The sequence below is a fragment of the Falco biarmicus genome, chromosome 4 (assembly GCF_023638135.1).
Source record: "Falco biarmicus isolate bFalBia1 chromosome 4, bFalBia1.pri, whole genome shotgun sequence".
Taxonomy (NCBI): domain Eukaryota; kingdom Metazoa; phylum Chordata; class Aves; order Falconiformes; family Falconidae; genus Falco; species Falco biarmicus.
This window is the reverse complement of record NC_079291.1, coordinates 77,472,479-77,495,703: the sequence shown is the minus strand read 5'-3', so window position 1 is coordinate 77,495,703 and position 23,225 is coordinate 77,472,479. Positions and strand designations below refer to the sequence as shown.

General features: G+C 36.9%; 1 protein-coding gene across 1 annotated transcript in view; it reads left to right on the top strand.

Moving 5' to 3' along the window:
- The window catches only part of PDXDC1 (pyridoxal dependent decarboxylase domain containing 1), a 32,219-nt gene that overhangs the window by 2,265 nt on the left and 6,729 nt on the right, over positions 1-23,225 (top strand). The window contains exons 2-18 of the mRNA XM_056337209.1: positions 5,315-5,388; positions 5,940-6,005; positions 7,290-7,373; positions 8,231-8,377; positions 10,688-10,877; positions 12,640-12,708; positions 13,246-13,324; positions 14,134-14,218; positions 15,059-15,107; positions 15,215-15,316; positions 15,506-15,631; positions 16,915-16,965; positions 18,193-18,256; positions 19,617-19,705; positions 20,350-20,455; positions 21,561-21,732; positions 22,379-22,497. Of these exons, the coding sequence (XP_056193184.1) occupies positions 5,315-5,388; positions 5,940-6,005; positions 7,290-7,373; positions 8,231-8,377; positions 10,688-10,877; positions 12,640-12,708; positions 13,246-13,324; positions 14,134-14,218; positions 15,059-15,107; positions 15,215-15,316; positions 15,506-15,631; positions 16,915-16,965; positions 18,193-18,256; positions 19,617-19,705; positions 20,350-20,455; positions 21,561-21,732; positions 22,379-22,497 (1,672 nt within the window). The remainder of the gene's footprint in view (positions 1-5,314; positions 5,389-5,939; positions 6,006-7,289; positions 7,374-8,230; positions 8,378-10,687; positions 10,878-12,639; positions 12,709-13,245; positions 13,325-14,133; positions 14,219-15,058; positions 15,108-15,214; positions 15,317-15,505; positions 15,632-16,914; positions 16,966-18,192; positions 18,257-19,616; positions 19,706-20,349; positions 20,456-21,560; positions 21,733-22,378; positions 22,498-23,225) is intronic.

The window sequence follows — 23,225 nt, the reverse complement described above, 5'->3', positions numbered from 1 at the left end:
GATAACTACAAGGTTTTTGTGAATGGAAAAATATTTTTTTAGCAGATGAGAAACTTCCTGAGAATTGAAAATATTGCACGATAGGATTGTGAGGAAAACTGTAGTAGAATCTGACACACAGGAGAATACACCAACAATCTCATAGTTTGATTTTTGCACGTTAACTTTCTTTTATCAGACAATTGTTTGGGTTTTTTAAAATGTATTAATAATGTGTGTCATAAGTGGTATAATTAAATGAATTGTATTTGAAATCCAGAAACTTTTTTGGGGGGTGAACTGCAATTTTAAGTTGTTCTGGAAGCCTGTGTTAAATTTCAGAAGTTTGGCTAATCAATCTATCACAAACGCAAACATTTATGTTGATAAAGTGACCAATCTTCTGAAGGATTTTAACATTTTAAGTTTCAACTTGGGTGACTTCATCGATGGTAAAACAGGGCAAAATCTTTCCTTGAAACTTTTTGCTGTCTCTACAGCAGTCTTTTTCCTAAATGTGAAAAACTGTTTTTTTTCCTCTTTTGGTTTTTTCCTCTTGTGACTTTTGTCTTTTGTTACTGCATAAAGTTACCAGGATGTTGTGGTAGTTAACAGAAAACCCGTGACAGCAGATCTGCATGCAAATCCTGCTGCAAGTCAGGGAAGTGATAAAAGAGCAAATATCTATAAGCAGAAGCTTTGTGGTGATACAGTGCCGTTTTCATTCAAGCCTAACAGTCATGAAGTGGCTGCTTTCTTGTTAGCTAAAACTTTTCTTACCCTGAAGAATAAACACACTGTTCTTTTGGCTGAAGAATACTGATATTGTTTGAGATTAATTTGCATTGAAAACAGGTTTTGATGGTAGGGTTTCCCTGTGGGCAAATACAATAATGTAGTGGGAAAACGAGGTGTACTTATCATGAAATATGTAATGAACTTGTGAGTTTCCTGGCACACAGAATAGTTTATGTGGACTGTTGAAAAAACATCCCTTTCTTACATTAGGAGTACAGTCTACAGAAATGCAAAATCAAGATTGTAAAACATTGGTATAAGAAGCAACATTCTCCTTTTTGAATTTGTAATTACCCTTCAGTCTTATCACAACTTCCCCAGTTGCCAGGTGACTGCAAGGTGTGACATTGTGCCTATAAAACCAGAAACAGTTTTACAGTTCAGAGTGCTTAAAAATAGTAATGGATTAGTTACAAAATAGGGAAGTAACCTATTGCAAGTTAACCTTAGTGAATTGGATTGATACATTTTGAAGGTGATAAATGATAAAAGTCACAGCAAGGTAGTGAGTGTCAGGGTCCTTGAAGGGCTGAAGGAGGCAGGAGGGTGTTAGGATGCTGAATGGACACCTTGAAGGAAGAAGCCATGTCTGGTCCTCCTTAGAGCTTGAAAGGACATTGCATGTCTTGTAACTCATCTGGTCAAAAGGATCACCTAACTGTGATCAGAGTCAGATCTTGTAATACCAGGGAAAGGACTGAGCACAGAAACTTAATGCAGTAATGCAGTTAATGTAGTATTTAATGTAGCTGTTTTAACCAGCTCAAAAAGTGTGTTGTCCTGTGGTTCAGGAGGTAGTTAATTCAAGAACTCGTCCACGAGTCCTAAAAACGGTTCAAGAACATGAAAAAAGTACTCAGTTTGTTACTGATTGGATTTTATATGCACTTGATCTCATTTACAGAGAAAACTAAAGCAACATACTACTTTATTATGGCATGTTATTAAAGTGTGTTCAGCAGCCTTTGTTAAATGAATGGTTTCTTGCTGTGACTTTGCCACACCCGTTTTTCTTGCTGCTTAAAATAAGTAGGTAGTCTGCTTCCCACCACCGTGCCCCTGCTACTGTGAGCAGAGGAGGAAGCATATATGAAACTCAGTATGCAACGGTAAAAGGGTTTGGGATTTTATTGCTTCCCATAATTTGAAGGAGAAAATAAGCTGCTGTATATTCACTTAGCACGTAGAAAAAAGCACAAGAGATTAATTTTCCAATTAAGCCCACATCAGAATTCAGAGACTTTCTGGATTTCATAGCATTTTATGGAGCTTAATGTAACTTCTTAGGACACTTAAAACTGTATTTTATGTATTTATTCTGCCAGCTTATTGGCAGAAGGGTTTAATGCATCTGCAATTACTAGTAAGTGAGATGGGATGAGTCACAAGGTAAGCGTGTGCAGGTTTTACCATCTTATGTAATTCCAGCAGGTGAATTTTGTGTTAGTAACAAACAAAAGCAGCTCAGACCCCATTTTGTAATGCCTCTGCATCTTCTGTCTTCATCTACAACAGATCTGTTCGAATATTTGCATGTGATGCTGAGGAAGGTTCAAGCAAATAACTGCCTTCCAGCCACTGATCATGTTTTATGGCAACCTGAATTAAAGTATGTGAGATAGTCACAATCAATAAATTGTCTCTAGTCAATTATTCCCTTAAGGCTCTCAGGAGCAAAACTTTTTTGTTTTTTAAGTAAGTTTTCTTTTCAGAGTTTCTTTGATGTGGTATGACTCTGCAAACCACTGAAAATATATGGAAATATTGCCAATGACCATATTTAGATTTTTATTCTAGCTATATATATATTATGAGTATCAAGTGCTTGCAGTGTGTGAGTTGTTTTTTTTAATCTCTGTAATGAGGTCTTGAACTTCTTGTATTTGTATTGCTTTTTCACTCAGTGCTTAATTAAGTTGTGACCCTCGTAGCCCATGGGTGTTGTAGAAGCCAGAAGTGTAAAAAAAACATTTATTGCTGAATGTTGTGAGTTCTTGTGGCGAAAGTATTGCTGAATACTTGCACTGTTCTTTTGTTCTTCCCCCAAACTTTTGTTACTGGCCACTTCTAAAGCAACAGACTACAGAGAGCTATCAGTCTTGGTTTGATCCATTGTGACCATGCCTGGCTACTGATTCTTTCAGCCACCTACCACTTGCTATAATATGAGTTAAATCTCTAAATTTTTTGGTAAAAATAGTCTTTGAACAGTTCTCTGATGAAAATTGTGTAAAATCCTCATGTAAATTAATCCCACTACATGCTGTGATTAAATTTGGTTTTGTGTCTGCATCTGAATTAACAAACATACTTGCCAGTGCTGCAGGTGTGCAACGGTTGCGTGCATTTCCACTGGCAGTGGTGGAAAGCATGTGCAGGCCTTTAGCAATACTGTCTTCTCAAATACTGTAGTAGACAAGCTATTACATCCCTGCAGCGTGGATAGTGTAAGTTTAAATATTAAACATGTTTTGGTTTTTAAACAGCCAGCATCCCCACCCTCCAGTCTTTGCAGCAGTTTGAGTTAACTACTAGAGGCTTTGGTATGTGGGGCAATCCCTTGAAAAAAAGGGTTGATGTTGAATTTACGGAGGCTATGCTTGCAGTACACTTGGGAAGCAGAGGAGGCAAGAAGGGACTCTGTAACAGGGTCACCTGAGTATCTTTAGGCTTTTTGCCGTCTAATGTGACGGGTCTTATCAGTGGTGTTACCTTCTACCTTCATACTGGGGTGTATTAATTTATCAAATATAATTTAATATCGATAGCTACAGGTAAATCAGACTCTGCCAGATGATATATTTCACATTCTCTGGAAGCTTCTAGATGGCATCTAATCCTTAAATGTATAAACGTTCCTGTCCAGATCTCTTGTCAGTGTCACAAGCATCTGCCAGGCTTCTTGGATTAAAGTTCATAAAAGACTTCTTCAAAGCAAAAGGAGATCTTAAAAAAAATGCTACTTAGTTGTCTTTGAACTTGTCACTGGTTCAGGGGAAGCAAGTTGAATGATTTTTAAAGTTCCTCCATCCTGACAGGCTCTGTAACAAGTATCTGTTGTTACCTGGTTTCAGCAGTGAAATCAGGATTTTTGACCCGCGTTGTGCAGCTAGAGGGCTGTCGCTGCTGCAGGGTAAGCTTTGCTGTGCATCAGTCTGGCTTAAGTTGCCTGCTCTGCCAGGTCAGTGTTACTCTTTTTGTCTAGTTAAAGGACATCTCTCCAATAAGTTAAAGTTAAAAATTGGTTTAAAGGTACCAGAAATAGGAAAATATTTACAAGACTATTTGGATTAGGTGTTTTCTCATCTGTTTTGAAAACTGCTGTTTTAAAAGTTTGACAGGGAAACCTGAAAGTGGCAGGGAAGGCTGCTGTTTTATTTGTGTCTTTGCTACAGCAGTCTTAAATATCTGCTTGTGTTGCCTAGGTAAGAAATGTTGGCTTTTTTAACCCCTTCTAGGAATTATGACTTGAACATGTTTGAATACCTTTTAGTTGAATTGGCAATCTAAAATAAATTAAAAAAGAACACCCAGCTGTCAGTTTATGCAAATTCCCCTTGAATTTGCATCATAACTCAGTGACCTAAACCCTACCTTGGTCAAATTTTTCAGTGTTTAGCTTCCCAAAAAACTTCTTTTCTAGAAAGTAAGCTTCTTGAAAGAATAGTGTTGTACTTAACCACTCACTGATCGCTCTGGTTTGGTGGTATTGGGTGGTGTTTGGTTTTTTATTCCCGTTACTGTTAGGCAAAGGGGCTGGGGAGTTTGGTTTTTTTTTTAAATGAGAGTCTATACATGGTGAGAACGTGGTAGTGGAGTTCTTGGTGTGGAAACACAAATTCTCAAGTGAAGTAAAAGGATTCTTTCTGAATAATGAGATTTGAAAGATCCGAAAGACTCGTGATTGTATTTAGGGTATCGATCTGTTTTCCATACTCTATAGAAATATTAGGGTGTCCTTTAGCAGGTTTTTTATTTTGTTTGGGGTTTTTTTGTATCTGGGTTTTATGTTATTGTTTGGTGGTTGTTTTTTTCTTCATTTTGGGTAGGACTGCATGTGAATTTTTTACGTTTAAGGGAATAGTTGAAGTTTTATGAAATTTTATTGCTGGTGTAGAATGGTTATGAAAAAGACAATCATTCAGTTGGACTAAAGTGGCACATACTTAATTTTTTAGCTAAAGCATGATGAGCACTTGAACACCCTGTATTTTTCAAATCCTTCTTCCTTCTGATGGCCTTTCATTATTCATTGGAGAAAGTTCTGGCTTTCCTTGTGGAGAAAAAATTTTGATCTATCAATAATAAAATCTGCATCATAATTGAGTTTTCTTTTGAGTTATTTTAGGTTAATGTGTTCTCATTTTGTACATTTTGAGTTCAGGATAGTCAACATACTGTTATTTTTAAATGAGTACACGCAGATGAATTACAAGAATCTGGATGATGCATGAATTTGTATTGAGGATGTTGTGGGGACAGCAGTGAGATAAGTGGGGTTTGGTCTCTTAAAAGTTGTTACTTTTTTCCCTGAAAGATGGTCGACCCTACTCTAGCAGAAATGGGAAAGAATCTGAACGAAGCAATGAAGATGCTAGAAGACAATCAAAGGTATGTGCAAGGGATGACAACTACAAAACCAATAGCTGTTTGTGCTAAGGGGAGGATTATTAATGGTGGATAATTAATATTAAATAAACATTGTAGTAGTTTAAGGTCATATTGTCATTCTGAAGCTTACACCTGTATAAATCACCATTGTTTTTCAAATGATGGGACTGTTAAAATAAACGTGCATTTTTAATGCATGTTCTGTAATCTTCAGAGCAAGTCCAGTGAGTCTGTTTTTTCAGTTATGTTAGTTAGTTATTTTTTTTCTTACTGCTGTGCAAGTAACTTTTAATTCCGATGTATATGAGGCTCTTCTGTAAGTTTGACATGTTTCTTTTAAAGAACTAAAACTCCAGAACTTAGGAACTCGTTAATTCAAAGCCTGAGTTAAACTATTGTGTTGGTTTCATCTGATTTATTTATGAAACACTTGTCAGTGAAATAGATCACAAACACATCAGTTTGTATTTCTGCAAGTCAATGTCAACTACATATTTGATGTTATAAACCACAAACTAAATACATAGTTTATTCTTGTGTCTTTAACATAGAAAAGTGGAGGAAGAAAATGAAAAGAAGTATGCACGGAAGGATATTCCTGGACCACTCCAAGGCAGGTAGGCAACAACAATTTTTAAGTAATACTCTTGACTTTTCAGGATCTGTAAAATATATGTAACACATTTGTTTTCCAAGCAACTTCTATATTAATGCAAATGTGAACATTTACTAGGCCAGGCATTATATTAACTTTTTCCGTACTCACATGGGAGAAAAAAATATTGTCATCACGCCAACTTTTTCCATACTCACGTAGGAAAAATTAAAAACAACTATTTGTCCTTTGTGACTGAAACTTTGAGCTATTGGAATCTAATGAAATATTGGTGTCTACAGCTGTGATTGAGACCTAAAGTAAACATAGATAAGCTTGTGCTACAGAATAAAGATTCATTAAAACATCCAGGTTAAAAAAAACCCACCTGAGTCTGATAAGGTAGAAAACCTTAAACACCCCCTTGCCTGCTCCCGAAAATACACAAAACAAAAGCAAAACAAAACCCCCCACCTTTTCAGCACAGTTGTCTTAAAAAAAATAAAATAAAATACAGAGCTCTTGTGCACAAGTCAAGTAAGGTCATTGTATCTGAAAGTGTAAGATTTAAATTGGTTGTAGTCTCTTTGGAAGACCATCCTGCAGGAGCCCAAGCTAGCACTTCAGAAAGTGTTGCAAAATCTAAGTCTTCTGTGTACATAAATGAAACTTGTTTTTGAGTGGAGACACTGAATTAGCTTTTCTAGGAATAAAAAGCAATTTCAGCTGTCAGAGTGTAAGCTTTAGTTCAAATTTTGCAAGTTGAAGTGTTGTGGGTCTTTTCCAATTTTACCATGTTAAAGTGCATCATATCAGAAGTCTACAAGGCTTTTGTTTGCCAGAAACTAGTATTTGTAGGTAATTGTTTAACAGATGCACTGAGTTTGTGAGCTGAAACTGGATCTCATGAAGAGAAATTTGGATCCTTAGCTGTTACCTTACTTTGCTGTGTAGCAATAAGTAATTAAATGTTATCAAGTCAAATTTTTCAGTCCAAATTTTCAGATTTCAGTGATTTGTTTTTCTGTGAGTCTGAGTTCGTACTCACTGAAGTGTCCTGTTAAAATTAAGTAGGGTTTTGAATTAATTGATTCAGCAACCTCATCTTCATGATCTGTTTTTTTGAGAGCAAGAAATTATTTTTGCTGCTATATTCAGCATTCTGTAAAAGTGCGGTATTGTCTTCATGTCTTCTCGTGGGATATTCCAAATGGTCTCTTCATTAGATGCTGGTGCTTAACTTTTTCTTTTGTGTTTTTGGGGTTTTTTTAATGGGATTTTTGTTTTCCCCTCCCCGGTATGCCAGTGGCCAGGATATGGTGAGCATACTTCAGTTAGTTCAGAACCTAATGCATGGAGAAGAGGAAGAGGAAACTTCACAGGCCTACCGGTAAAGCCAATGTGAATTATTGTATGTGGAGGATACCTGATTTTGTTATAGTCTGATTATTATTGAACTTGGACATTTACGTGTTTTAAAGTGTAAAGATACTGTGCAACCATGTAACTTTTTAAAGGCAACATACACTATATAGTGAACCAGAATAATGCATGAGGCTTCACTTTCTTAAAATTATAAAAATTTCATTACTAATTACTAAATGGAATTATACAGGGGAACTGTTCCTGATGTGACAGAGCTGGTTTTGTTTTCTACTTTCTGAAAGTTGTTTTAAGTCTGAAAGTCTTATAAAACTTTGAATACCGATAATTTTTTTTTACCATCTGTCGTGGTAGATTTTTAAAGAAAAAAAGAAAAATATTTGTTTCCATTTTTCTGTAAAATGGAAATAATGCTAACTAATCTGCAGAAGATTATTGAACACTAACATTTGAAAAACACTTTGGGGATAAAAAATAAATAATACAAATAAATGCAAGCTAAAACCCCCCAACTAATGAAAGCTGTGCCTCTAAAAATATTAATAAGTCTACTGACCTTTCTCTGCATGAGGAGAGAAAGGTACGTGTTTAATACACTTTAAAGTCCCAATGCAGATAAGGTGCTTAGTTCCAACTCATGCTGGCTGATTGGCTCCCAAGTGAAAGTGGTTTTGTCTGCACTGGTGTTTCAGTATGTAATATGCAATGGCAGGAAGGTGGCTGTGGTATGCTGTACTTCGCCTAAATATTTCAGGTTGCTTGTCAGCAAATTCTGCCACTCTACAGTAACAACACACAAGCCTAAAATTACAGTAATATTCATGACTTGTATTTAGTTGGCAGTTACTCTGTTCTGGCTTGCAGACTTCAAAACGTTGGTGAACAGGGTCACATGGCTCTACTGGGACATAGTTTGGCTGCTTATATATCAGTGCTGGACAGGGAAAGACTGAGAAAACTTACAACAAGGATACTTTCTGATACTACTCTTTGGCTCTGCCGGCTTTTCAGGTGAGTAACTGAATAACTTATGTATGACTAGGTAGTAATAATTGCTTAAAAATATGTGTGACTGGACTAAAGATATCAACAAAAGAAACCACTGTGCCACAGACTTAAAAATATTATTTGAAAGGCCTGAAACATATCACATAATTTAAAAAAAAAAAAAAAAAGACTGCTTGTTGAATGGCAGGAATTTGTTAGGAACATGGTTGCCATAAAAATCCTTTTATGGGGGCTATATGGTGGAGCTAAGGGCCAAAGTACAGTAGCAGACATACAGTTGGTCAAACATTTGACTGAATTCTTGAGGCATATGCTGTGTTGCTGAGCCCTAGGGTACTTCATATTTTTAAAAGATACTTTCAGTTAACTTTTCCTTTGCTCTTTCTGGATCTAGTTTATTTTTCCAGGTATGGTAGGTGACACTACTGAAACTTACAGTACAGTGAAATCTTCTGTAAATGCCTGTTTCATCATGTAGCATAGAGGTCTTAAACTGTTCCATGAGAGAAGAATGGGAATCAGCCGTGTTTGGTGTTGGAGGGGGATTCACTGATTAGAAAATCCTTTTTTCTTCCTGAAGCGCAAAAGACCCACCCCAAACTAAACCACCACCAAAAAACCCCACAACCCATCAGTTTCTCCCTCTCATCATACTGTATCTTTCAGTAAATCTTGCACGTGCTACTGAGGAGATTTGCCTATTTAAGCACAGTGCAAGATGAAATGGTAAAAATATAACTGAATTTAACCCAAATTTAGTTGTTAGAATTCCAAAGGATTTTTCTTATGTTGATGGGCTCACTTCCATCACAATTATTTGATACTTGGAATGGTTATGTTTATGTCTTTGACTTAAAGATGTTGAAACCTTGTACAGTGATGAAATTTGAGAAGTTGCAGGTAATCCAGCTATTTCGACAAATGTATGCATATAGAAGGAGCATGTCAGTGATGTTTCCAAATGGCATGGCTAACAAAAATAAGTGTTTCTGGTTTGAATCAAATATTTAATAACATTGTGATTTTTGTGGTTAATGCTGGGTATCTATTGTACTGTGGTCCCCAAAGTTTTGTGACCTATAGGCAAAAGCACTGAACAAGTACTGTGCTGTGAACTGCTTCATACTTGTTGACATTTTATGTGGCTATGAGCAACACTAAAGGAATTTCCCTTTGCCCATGTTAGATCACAGAACTGTTGTGTAAAGGTGAAGTAAACATTTGCATGTGGGTCATTCTGGAGTTTAACTCTGGAATACTCAGCAGTATTTGTGCATCAGTCTGTGATAACCCAAGATGTTTCAGGGCCTTTGTGTAAATTTGTTGGTAGATGCCGCTCTTAAATTGTGCAATACCACTGACTTACATGTTGTACAAAAATGCTAAAAGAAAAATCTAGCTTGCAAGTTGCTTAATAAATTGACATACCTGCTGCTTTCACTGTTGCTGTTTCCTTTTCTGTAGTTAAAGACAGCTGAGGGAATTGCCCTCAGTGTGGAACACTCATACCTTATCTCTTTGGTTACTTTGCTCCCATTTCTTGACTGTAAATGTTAATGTGCTGATCTGAGTTTCATAGAAAGGTTTAAAAAGGTGGGGGAGGAGCAGACACACGAGCCCCAAGGAAACATGCCTAAGAAATCAGACTGAAGGCAAAATACCCATAAAATCATTACAGTATTCCTGGGGAAAAAGGTACTTGTGTAACTCATGTATTTTAAAACACCTGGAATGCTGTCTTGCAGTGTTCTGAATAGATCGTACTAAATTGTGGTCTTACTTTCAAACTCTCTAACATACCCAAATTTATTGATGTCATTTGTATTACAAAATATCTTGATCTGTGATTTAATAATAAAGTTTGCAAGTTTCTGGCCATTTGCCTGACTTCATGTGTCTCATTTGAATTTTACTAACTCAGCTTAAAGCATGTCAGGTTGCATTCTCTTTCAAATTAACAGTCTAGAATTTACATCATCCATATTAAAACCAGATGAGGCCTTTTGTGTGTTTCCTCCCCTGCTCCACTCCTTGTAAGCAAGGTTTTGCGCTCTATAAAGGCAGTCCTTAGGAACCCAGATTTTTCTTCTTTTTTACTTTATCTCTGAGTCTAAATAAAAGTATATACTAGGCTTCCCTCATTGTTAATCTCAGCCTGTCTCATCAGTTTCCTCTACTTTATCCTGGGAAAAGAGGGTTTTTTTTCTTCTATCTTCTTTGTCTTCTTGTGAGCTATTTTGCTGGTCAGCGTTATTTTAGTCACGAAACTGGCTATTGGTTTTGTTAGTTATATCTACTTGGCTTTTCTTGCAGGTATGAAAATGGATCAGCATATTACCATGAAGATGATCGTGAAGGTCTCCTAAAAATCTGTCGACTGGTTATTCACACACGCTATGAAGATTATACAATAGAAGGATTTAACGTGCTATATGCTAAGCAGCCTGTCATATACATTAGTTCTGCAGCTAGAACAGGCTTGGGCCAAGCTCTCTGCAATCAGGTAAAGTGAGTTTGTTGGGGTTTTAGCTGCAAGCTGGCTTCATATTGCTTACTTGAAATGTAGATTTAAAAAATATATTCAGACTTATCCTGCAAGAGAGTGGTACTTGTGGTAGCCTGGTACACTGTGGGCAGCGGTCTGGTAAATTGGTTGGGGCCAGTGAAAATTTTCCTTCAGATCATTGTGTCTGCCTGGAACTTCCACTGGTTGAAGTAAAGCTTCTTGAGATTTTTCCCAATGCTACTGTGCTGACTGAATATGTGTATCCCCATGCAAGCTGAGCTGGCTTTCTCAGCGGCTCTCCTGTTCCTTCCACGTGCTCGCTTGATTGATGTTACTTGTGAGCAGATTCCCTTCATCCTTCTCGCTTTCTTTGCCTTTCCATGGACATAGTAGTTTTTTATAGCTTATAAAATTACACACATTTCTAAGACTTAGGATGGTGTGTCTGCCTGTTGAAGCACAGTATGAAAAGGGGCATTTTGAGGAATGAGGATTGAGGTTTGGCCTCAAAAAAGTTGATTTTAGGAAAAGCGTAACTTTGGTGATTTTGAAGACTTATTTTTCCTTGTGGTAGAAACAACAGCAACGTGACTAAACAGCAACGCTATGGAGGATGGGAGGGGAAGGGGGTCTGAGGTAAAACCATACTTGGTTGAGTTCTTAGGGTCTTTGGTTTTCAAGTCTTTGGAGAAGGCAGAGAGAGGTACTACTAACATTTTAACTGTATTTTTAATACAGACTGCAGAGAAAAAAAATGGTATTGTAGATGGAACTGGTCTCAGACAAAATGACTTGAGAAATAGGTAGTAAAAGTTTATTGGAATAAGTTTGTGTCTTCCGTAAGCCAAGTGTTGCATGTAGTTATTGACTGAAACTTCTTGATACAAGAAATACTGTAAGAATCAGTATTTTGGGAGTCCTTTGCTTCAGAGTACAGAGGAGATACTGCTAATAACAGTGGTACCTTATCTTTTGTTTATAAGGTAACCTGTCCATATTAGGAGATCACTGAACTTAAAAGCGATAGCGTTTTATCTTAGATGTTGAGAACTAGTGTACGGTGTAGAGCAGACAATTGGAACTGAGTAGTCAGACATTAATTCAGTGTCTGTTAAATGAAAGGATAAAAAAAATAATCTGTAACCGTAGTTCTTCTAATTTGCTGAATTTTCTGTGCAGTGATGAGTGTAATCAACTAGATTTCACTTCTCTAGTGATCTTCCAGGGTAAAGATCAAAACGTAAGAGACCTTGATTCCCCAGCTCCCCCTTAACAGTGCAAAAATTGTCTGGAATTTGCTTCCATATAAAAGGAAGAACTTCAGACTTACCAGCATGAATAGTCAGCTGAGCTGTATGAGCAGTGTAGGCAGATTGTGCGCTACTCAGTAGTGAAGTGACTGTGAACCTCCAGTGGAACATGGCCCATGCACAAATCCCACGTTTGCTTATAGAATGCATTAATTGTGGGGGTGGCCAAGAAAGAGGATTGAGTTTAGGCTGTTGCATAGGGCACATGTATCTCATTAGAAAAACTGAACACAGTTGGCGTGCTAACCAAAAGTTGACTGTTTTTTCCCATTTCTCCTGTGCTTTATCTGCTATTAATCTGATTATAAGTTTTAGCACGAAATTTACTTTATAATGTAATATCCATCTCTTTATTGTCACATTTACTGTTTTTTGTGTCACTGTATATTTCTGTGAATGTTTGAAATGAGTGTGTCTCAGCTGTTGAAATTCCATCATTTTTGTTGCAGCTAGGGTTACCCCTTTCTTGCATGTGCCGTGTGCCTTGTAACACTATGTTTGGATCTCAACACCAAATGGTAAGTTCGTCTTCCTTAAGAGCTCTTTTAGTTTTGTAGGGTTTTTTCTTTTTGTTTTTTGAAAAGCCTCATTAAATGAATATAAAGTAAGGTGTTAGGAGGAGCTTATTCATGTACTTACTTTTTCAACCTCTGAGTCTTCCATGTTACAGCTGTACAAATCATAGATTGAAGTCTCCTAAAAAGCCAGCAGCTTGTATCTTGGTCTTGTAATTTGCTAGGTACTTCTAATGGCATATAGTAGGACAAAGCAGTAGACTAAAAATCTTTTTAGTCCAAGATTTCTAGAATACACGTAGTCAGAGGTATGTTTACAAACTACGTGATATATTTGTGTTGCGTTTTTCACTGACCTTCAGGTTGTTTTACCTTGGAGAAGAAGAAACTGCAAGCCACAGACAAAGACATTTTAAGAATGTCTTCCAGAACTTGAGTGCTGTCCACTTTCACTCTTAATGCATTTTGCAGTTCAGCAGAAACAGTTCTGTGGTGTTTGACATATTTATGAATACGTATCTTTTTTCTTACTGATAACAGGATGTTGCTTTGTTGGACAGAGTGATTAAAGATGATGTTGAGTCTGGAAAACTGCCTTTGTTGCTTGTGGCCAATGCTGGTAAGTGCTATGGACAAAGAATAATAAAAAAAGCAGCATGCTATTTCATGAGTATTTATAAAATCCAAAATAAGAAATACTTTCTTAAACAGCTTAGTGGTCACATGTCAAGAAGTATCAGGAAATATTTTAATGACCTCACAATAATTATTTGTCTAGAGGGGTTTTTCTTTAACTGATTTAAAGTTAGATTGTACTGCTATGGTTCTGCGTAGGTCAGTCAATGTATTAATATGACTAGAACTTACTTTAATAAGTGCAGATCTTTTGTTGAAAATCAGTTTCACATTAACACTTCAGGATTTTTTTGATGGATGTGTCATCAACTTTAGCTTTAGAAATGGTTTTTTTCTTCTAGTTAGTCAAACGGAACTACTCATGAACAAAATTTGTTTTAAGTACAAATGAAGGAGGTGACTGTTAATTGCTTTGGACTTGGAAAAATATCTGAGATGTTAATCTTGGTTTCGTTTCCTTTAGTTGAGGTCATACTTTGAACAAATTAAGAATGTCTGCATTTCTTAGCTGAGTCTGCTGAGTCTTTTAGTGCTTGGGACATCTAACTTTCTAAGTATTTCTAATGTACATTGATAAGCAAAACAAGTATCTTTATTTTTTGTCTAGAATTCCAGTTGTTCATAAATCACGATGAACCAGATAAGAATATTATGTAGCAGGCTCTTTTAAACATCCTCTTTTCTGCTCTTGTCTGACTTTTTTTGACAACAGTACCAGAGGTACTCTTTTATGTAGAGTCCTAGTTTGCATGCTTATCCTTTGTCATTGCCTTTTTTTCTGTTTCAACAAAGGGACACCAGGTGCTGGGCACACAGATAAACTTGGCCGACTGAAGGAGCTTTGTGAGCAGTATAATATGTGGCTCCATGTAGAAGGGTATGAAACTTATGTATTTCTGTATAACTATATTCATTAAAAAGTCTAACTAATGGGCAGCACATAAATTTTACAGCTAACCAGCTAGTAGAGCACCATAGGATCATCTTCATGTTTTGTCATATTAAGCATTTTATATGGTTATAATTGTGTCACTGTATGGGATACAAATTGTTTTACATATACAGGAATAATTAGAGTGATTATTTCAGCATGTGTTCGTGGCTGGTTTTGCTCAGATGGTAATCTTGCCCTTGCTTTGAAGGGCTTGGAATATGAATAAAAAGGCCGTACAGGACAAGTTAGGGGAGGTGTTGTGCAGCAATGATTGAGAATGAGAAAGAAGAAAGAAATGAGTGTGAAAGAGTTGACACTTCAATGAAGGTTGCAAGCACAGTGCCAACATAACTGGGAGGAAGGTTAAACAGAGAGGAAATTCCAGGAACTCAGACAACGTTCCTGAAGGCTTCAGTGCTCCAAGATTATTTTTATTTGAGCCTGGAGCAGAGGCTCTGTTTCTCCTGATATGTCATTGCGTAGTTTTGTATTTGCATGCTGTTTATTTCTGATACCAAATTGATGCTGAATTATGGATAGGACTCTGGGGGATGATTTTTCTCAAAGGTTGATCTGAAACGTTTTTAGATTAAAATGCGTTTTTACTTTTGGGTTTTCAGTCTTGGAATACCAAGTAGCAACGTTTATTGCATTGTTAATGAAAAATCTATGAACAAAAATTACCTCCCTTTACACATCAACATGAAATATTTAAACTGAAGATCAAAATGCTGTCTCTTAAATACACATTTAATATGTGCAAAAATCGCTTTCTTTTTCTAGTGTGAATTTGGCAACTTTGGCTTTGGGTTATGTCTCCTCTTCTGTACTGGTATGTTTTAATATATCTAAAAATTTAATACTGTGCTCTAGATTTTAAGGTCATGATTTAATCAAATAATATATGGCTTATATTCTACTTATTGTAATGAACTTCAGGCTGCTACAAAATGTGACAGCATGACTCTTACTCTGGGTTCCTGGCTGGGTCTCCCAGCTGTACCTGCAGTGACACTCTACAGACATGAGGATCCATCTTTGGTATGTTCAGCCTTTCAGTCACTATTCTTATGATCTTGAGACTTTATTTTTGTCATGGTGTAGTGTCTTGTTCTTCATCAAGTTACCTAAGTTATTATTTGCAAAAGCTCCCCTGTTTAAGCTGTGACATTTTCCATAAGCTGGCAAAAATGGGATAACTGGAGACGTTAATAGTGTTTTCCTTTTTAGTCCTTAGCAGCTGGGCTGACATCGAGTCAGCCCGTGGAGAAGCTCCGTGCCCTGCCACTGTGGCTGTCCCTGCAGTACCTGGGCCATGATGGGATCGTGGAGAGGATAAAGCGTGCCTCACAACTAGTAAGCAGCAGCTTGGTGGCACATTGTTTATGGATACTTTGCTTCTCCGAGTATGGGTTGGAGACTGTTGTTAAGAGTCCTCACCATCTGATTTAACAGTTTGAATCTCCAGGCAGCAGCAAAGTTCAGATAGCAACCATAGTACCGGCAATATCCAGATGGCTATCACAGAACACTGTTATACTTAGGAATGTTTTTATGATAGCTGTTAATAAATGTTTTTGATTACTGTGATGCACTGTAGAAGAATCAACTAAAAATACTGTCGTTGTTGAGTATAGGATATTGGTTCATATTGTGTTACAATTGTGAAAGCAGAGTAAAGTGGGGGAAGGATGTACTTATACAATCTAATAGAAAAAAGATTAAGCATTTCTCATTATAAAAAGACCAAATAAAATTTACTTTCTAAACAGTGAAGTAACATAATCCTTTCCTTTTTTGTTACTTCTCTATTTTAACTACTTTGCTTGAAAGCTGTTCAGAGAGGGACTTGCTCATTTTGCTATTCTACTTGCCATCATATGGACTTAAGTAATAATAATTTATAAATGCCTGACAAAAAGTACTTCAAAACGTTTCTTCAGATACAGTGGCAAGTGAACTATTTTTGAAGTTGAGTCCTTACCCTTCTAAAAATTAAGGTCCAATATAATGTGTTAGTTAAAAAAATGCATTTTTTGTATGCAAACCCTTTTTCCTTAAAGGTAAAAGCAGTTACAGAACATTCAAAGAAGAGCAAAATGGAAATGGAAGGTTTCTGTAATGCGTAGTGAAGAAGCTATTGGCATGAATGTCCTAAAAGATTGACAAAGTATCATTAGTCATTAAGATTTTGTGCATCTAAGATGGATCTTAGCTTTTATAATAGTCTATTGACTTAAACCAAAATGTAAGAATGTCTTTTCTACGAAAATAATTTAAAACCCCATCATAACCGGTTGCTATGGTAGCTCAGAGAAAATTAACTGTTCTGCTACATGCTGTGCTTTAGTTAGTCCGTGGAGTTGTGGTGGCTCTGAAACTTTGTCAACAAATACACCAAGACTTTATTTCAATGAAAATTGCTTTGTAGTCAGTGTTTTACTAAAACTAGAAAATATTTTTCCATTGCATTCTAAATTTGCAAGTAAGAACTGGATGAATGTCTGATGTGTTGTAGGGGGTTGTTCAGAAATAGAAGTTATGATAGTGACTATTTAATGTTTTTCAGAATAATTTTCAACTTCTAAAGCTGTGCATTTGTCTCTTCCTTTTGTTTCCCTTCTGCTGCGGTCTTTTAGAGTCAAAGGTTGCTGGAAAACTTGAAAAACCTGGATTTCATTAAAACTTCGGTACAGTCTGCATTTAATATTTTGGTTGTATAGCTTAGTCTTTGTTAAATAAGGATAACTTTGTTTTTTAAAAACTCCTTTAAAATATTACTTAAATCATAGCCATTGTGTTGAAGACACTTGGGTATCTTTCTGTGTTCTGTTCTTCAGTGAAACTGTGTGGCTTGTGTATTTGCTCGATTGCAGTGCACTCATGCTCTCAGTGGAGCCTGCAGAACAACATCCAGAATTTGTTTCCAGAGGCTGATTTTAATTCCATTTAAACTGCGAATTTGTTCAGTAATACTTTTATGAAGCCAGTTTGCATAAGCCTCTCTAATACGTTTTGGCTGCATCTTACCCTGCTGTTGAGATAATGCGCACCCTGTGAAATGGCATGCAAAAATGATCCCAACTGAGGTATTTACACCAGAAATAGTTTCAGAAATGACATCTAATGTATTCATTCCAAATCAAGTTTCTGTGAGACGTCCTGTTCAACAGGGCTTGGTGGGTTTACTCCCCCTCTGCCCCCAGTTTTAATTGACACTTAATGTATAGAAAACATAATCAGCTTAGTTTTCTGGGGCAATAGATAATTCATGGATTGTTCTGAGTGACAACAACCATTTTTGTAACAATTGTTTTTCTAAGAGCGTTATCTCTTTTTAAACTGAATTTATTATTTTATTTATTATAATTTATTAATCATACATTAAAATTACTGAAATTATTATTTCAGTAGTGGGGAGAAAGTTTTGTGTTTCTAAGATTGTGAAAAGTAGCCTCAGATGGCCTCCAGAAGTTGCCCAGTTCGTTTCACCTATCCCCAAAGTAGGTCCAATTGTAATCCTTGATGTTCTCCAGTGATTCTGGGGTGATTTCCAAGAGTGTTTATTTTAGTGTTACTATCTGGAAATACGTGAAGCTAAATCAACTATTTAATACAGTATATCTGCTAATGAACATGCTTAGGTTTCTTGCTTTGTAGTGCCCAAATTTTAATTATGCATATCTTTATTCAGTTAAAGCAGAATTGTATGGATTTATGATTTACTTTTCTGTGTGTATTTACAGAGATGGTTACCTGCACTCCTGGAGTTAACTTCTGATACTAAGCTAACGTGAACATTGTTATTGCTGTCAAAGCAAAATGATCTGCTTTGCTCAGAAGTCTAAGGAATTATACACAGGGTTAAGTCTTGAAAAAAAGAACATGAAAATGTATTTTGTTTGTTTTTTGTTAAGGTTGAAGATGAACTGAGTTCACCAGTGGTGGTTTTCAAGTTCTTCCGGGAATATTCAGCTAGAGGTATGTGATGTATTTTAGAAACAAAACCAAAAAAAACTCTTAAGTTTTTTTTTAAATCTACTAATTCAGAAAATGATTTTGATGAGGTAAACATTAGGTAGCCCACTTCTCTTGTGTAACATGCTCAAAAAAAGATGGTGATTTCTGGTTGTAGTCCAGTGAATAGAATCCATACGTGTGACAGTTTTTATTTTTAGCTAGGCTGCAGTGGTTTAAATTTTCATAACAAGTAATTTTCTGCTTTCTTGAGTGAGGAGAGATTTGCATATGATTTTGATCTTGAGAGCAGATGATGGAAGCCTCGTAAGCTGCAAGCTGTGCTTGAGTGCGCTGATGGGGGAAGATCTTCCTTGGTTTTGCTTAGGCTTTCTGTTCCTTTTAAACTTCTAGTGGCTAGTTGCAAGAACCATGTATTTCTGTTATACAACTGCTGTTGTGATAGTTTTAAAAACAGCAGAAGAGCCTCGGAACCGCTCCGGAAATGCTGTCGCGGGTGTGCAGTAGCCACGCCACACATGGCTCTGAGTAGAACTTACTTACTCAGACGTGCTCTCTGGGAAAGAGGATTTTTGTCATCTGAGTTAAAACAGAAGATGTGCTGTTCGTATGTGCGCATGTGAGGGCGGGGACACGTCCAGCTGGGAGGAGGCAGAAGACTCCTAGAAAACTTTGTAGTTTTGTTATGAGTGTGGATTTTAATTGTCTGTGGATTTTTTGTGTTGGGCATGAAGGAGGATTTGTTTTGGTTTTAGTCTAATCAGTGGTTGCACTCACAAAGTAAACCCACTCATCCAGGTCCAGTGACTTGGTGGATTGCTTTGTGCATCGAAGCATTGATTTGAAAAGCTTTGCTAGGGAGAAGTCACCCGCCTGAATTATAAGCACATGAGATGTTTAGCTATTTCAGCATGTTTTATGCATATACTGGACTCTTAAATCCTTAGTGTTATTTTTGTGTGGTTTAGAACAGGAAGTAATCATTAAAACTTGATAAAAAAGGTAGCTGAATGTATCAAATTAAATACTGCAGCCTGCTGTGACAGGATTTTGCTTTGTGAAAACATTTTTGGTTTTGTTTCTGTTGGGGCATTTGAACCTCAAAACTGAGAGAAGTATTTTAATGGTTATTTTTAAAACTAGTATATTCAACTCTATTTTACTTCTAGTAAATGTTCCAGATGCCTTAAAAAAAAAAAAAAAAAACATAATCCTTGCTAGTCTGCCTGAGGTCCAGTACATTGTGTAGATGCGTTGCATTACCTAGGAAATGTAATTGTCTTTTATCTAAATTTTAGGTTGCCTTTTCTTTAATTAAGTAAATAAAAATCCACTTCTGTGGTTCTTGTATCTTTGGATTCAGATCAAACTTCACATGCTGCACAGGCCTCAACTATTCAGCACCCCATAATAAGCAACGAAAGACACATTTACGACACTTTCAATCAGTGGGTAAGAATGGATGCTTTCTCTCTTTAGGAAAAAAAGAAGGGGCAGTGGGATGCTTCCAGGGGCTCATCAATAATGGTAATAAAACCTTTGGTAGACTAGTTTGATAGTTATTCTTGGTACAATATCCTCTGCAAAAGGATATCGGGTATTTTGGATCTAAAAGACGGATTTGTTCTGAAGCAAAGTTGCTTTAACATTTCAGATTATTTTACCTGTAATTCTGAAATTATTACTGCATCTGAAGCTGTTGGTCTTGTGGGAATATGTGAAAACTTTAGAACTTTGTAATCGGCTAGGTACTTCATTGACGGTGTCTGTGTGTTTATGAATAGGCAGGTGGGTTTTTTTCAGATCTTAAGAGAATTCTAGAAACCTGTGCGTTCAGAGAGCTGAGCACGTAACTATTTTGGATCAAATGCGTAGTAACCACACATACTTAATGACAGTGACAATTTTGCAGAGACTTTTGACTTGTAACACTTGGAGCTTGTCCTGACTTTTTTCGTTACAAGAAGTGATTTTGAGCAACGGAGAAAAGTCTTCAGTGTGTGGTTCTCCTCCCCTGCGGGAAGAGCCTAGCCCGAGTCAGTGACTGCGGGAGGTCATGCTCTGCATGTTTCTTTAACCGTGCCTTGTCCCTTCAGCTAGGAGAGCAGTTGGCACAGCTGGTTCCTGCCAGTGGAGTTGATGTGGTAGAACTGGAAGATGAAGGCACATGTGTGCGTTTTAGCCCACTAATGACATCTGCAGGTAATGCTCACTTAATTCAGCCCCTTGTAAAAACTGGGATTTGCTGTAGAACTGTACATCAATCTCCTGCTGTTAAAGCAGATATACTCAAGAAACTCTTTAGTATATTCTGCTATGGTGAGAACTTTCCTACAAATGAAACTCTCTCAGCTGTATTGTTCTGCTGTGCCTTGGCAGCCAGTACGTTAGTGGTAGCTCAGCTGTTACGGGTGATGTTGCCTCACTATTTCTGCAGAGAATGAATTTTACAGATTATTTTTTAAATTAATTAGGAAAAGCAAGGGGAGAAGCTCTTTCTTTCTAACAGTTATAAAAGAAATACGAAGTATAAATTGTCTCCACCTTTCCTTCTCTCGGCTGCTTGACACAAGATGCTTGACCTTTCTGCACAGGTATTTCAACACTGAAATGGTGCTTGTGTTCAAAACATAGCTACTTAACTAGAAGAATTATTTACTAAACCTCTAGGTTTCTCTATAATTACTGGTGTGGGGGAGGGGGAAATAAAAATCTGTGTTTTGGAAAGTGTCTTAAGTTTCATGTTTCAGCCAGCCCTGTGTTATGTATGTACTTTGTTTAGACTCAGCAGATGCACAGAGCAACTTGCAGGGGCTCAGGGTGATGCATGGTACCTCCTTTTAGCTTGTGTGGGGTGGGTGCCTTAGGCTATCCAAACATCTGACGCTGATGTGGGAAGATCCTGGTGCACGCAGAAAAGGAGATTTTAGAATAAAATTATTCTGTGATGGTTGGTTTGGTTTTGTTTTAAATGGGCACGGAAGCTAATTCATATTCTGCTTGTCTATGGGAGGAGGAGTTTTTCTGATACTAGCTACTGAGTAATGAAAAAGGGTATTGTCCTTATTAGTTTGTAACATCAGAAAAATCCTTTTTTATTAGCTTACTTATTATGAAATCCTTAGCACTCTCCATTTTGGTGTATTAGGGAATAGATGACTGAAGGAAAAACACACAGATCAAGATATTTCAATACTATCTATAAATTGTATTTATGATTGACTTAAGAGTGTCTTTACAGATTTAATTCAGACATCTACGTGATATCCATTCACTTTTGTCACACACTAACACAGCAGCTCTTTAGTTTTAGGAACTGAAATACAAGATATTGATCAGTTAGTAGACTGCTTGAAAATGAAGATACCAGTGTTGACAAGTACACTGCAACTGAGAGAGGAGTTTGAGCAAGAAGTGAGAAGAACAGTAGGCCTGCTGTATATTGAAGATCTTAGCTGGCCAGGATTAGGTGTTGTAAGGTAAATTTTCCAATGTTTTCTTCGTTATGTGTTTGGATAGACTGTGCACGAGCAGAAAGGAATACATGGTCTTTTCAGTGGTGATCTGGGTGTATGTTTGCTGATTATTATCTGGCTTTGCGCCCCATTGAAGCTTTTGAGTGCTTTTTAATGTTTCTTGATTATTTCTTTTAAAGAAAAGCTGAAGAGTTATCTTAGCAAAATTAGGGCAACAGTTCTAATGTTGAAGGCAGCGTGTTGATCTGTTAGATGGATGTGTAATATATAAGCGCATCCTATGGTATTTAGCATAACTCATGTTTTTATTTATAATGGAATTCACCTATATATGGAATACCACTTCCAAAAACCCCTTCAGGTGTCTGTTCTGATGCTCTGATACAGCCTTCTGGGAAGGATTATGTAGTCAGAACAGTTGAAGGATAATCAATATATTGCCTAGAAATCTGTTGGGTTCAGCTCAGTTTGCAGCAGCAAGCTCGCCCCACCCCAAAATCTCTGATTACAGATGCCAGTAAACTTAACTGATCTAAGCTGTAGTGTCCTGAGATGTTTGATACAGACGTTGCAGAAATATGCTAAATGTGTATATGTATTTTTGTATGTACTGTAAAGTGAAATTACTATCTTCTGGCTTGGTTTGAAGATACAGCTATCACAGTGATGGGAAGAACGATGACAAACAAGAAAAAGAACTAGAAAAAATCAATACAGAACTACTGAAAAAATTAAATGAACTGGAGTCGGATCTCACTTTTTCTTTGGGTAACTGCACCATTTAAAAAACTTCTGTTCAAGCCAATAGTAATTTTACCAGCCGTGTTACAATGGTTCAGTAGGTCATTCAGGGTCATTCGTACATAGGTCATGATCATGCAAAATGACACTGCTGCCTGTATGTTTATTGTGGAAACAACATCTGTAACTTTGTTCCCTCTTCACCCCTGTTTGGGTTGGTAAATGCTCAGCAGGGTGAGCAGGGTGCACCCTGCGAGGAAGTGCTTGTGAAAACTGCCTGAGGAGCAGCTAGACCACAAAGGGTTTCTTTGTCAGAAGTAAGAGCTGCAGTGTTCTCTCAGTTAGTGCTTTCTCTAGTGAGAAGCAGATCTCATTCAAAGCCCACTGACCAGATCACCGCTTTCTGTGGCTACATGAAAAGCTTCAGATGACTTTGATGGTAATTAGCAGCACTTTCACATTTACATAGTGCCACATTATAGCTGCAGTAATATTAATTTGCCTACTCAGAACTCTGATCTTTTTCTAGTCAGCTTTCAAAAATTAAGTGCCCTAGAATTGTGGAACCAAGTAATATGTAAATGGCAGAAAGTAACGAGTTCGAAGCATATTTGACACTGATACTTATTGTACAAGTCCTTGGTTGTAAAAAATACCCAGTTTTTCTTGTTTAGATATTGTTTTCTCTTCTGTTTTTGAAAATCCACAGGGCTGAGCTTTTTTAGCCTGCGTAATGTATACCTGTGCATACACTG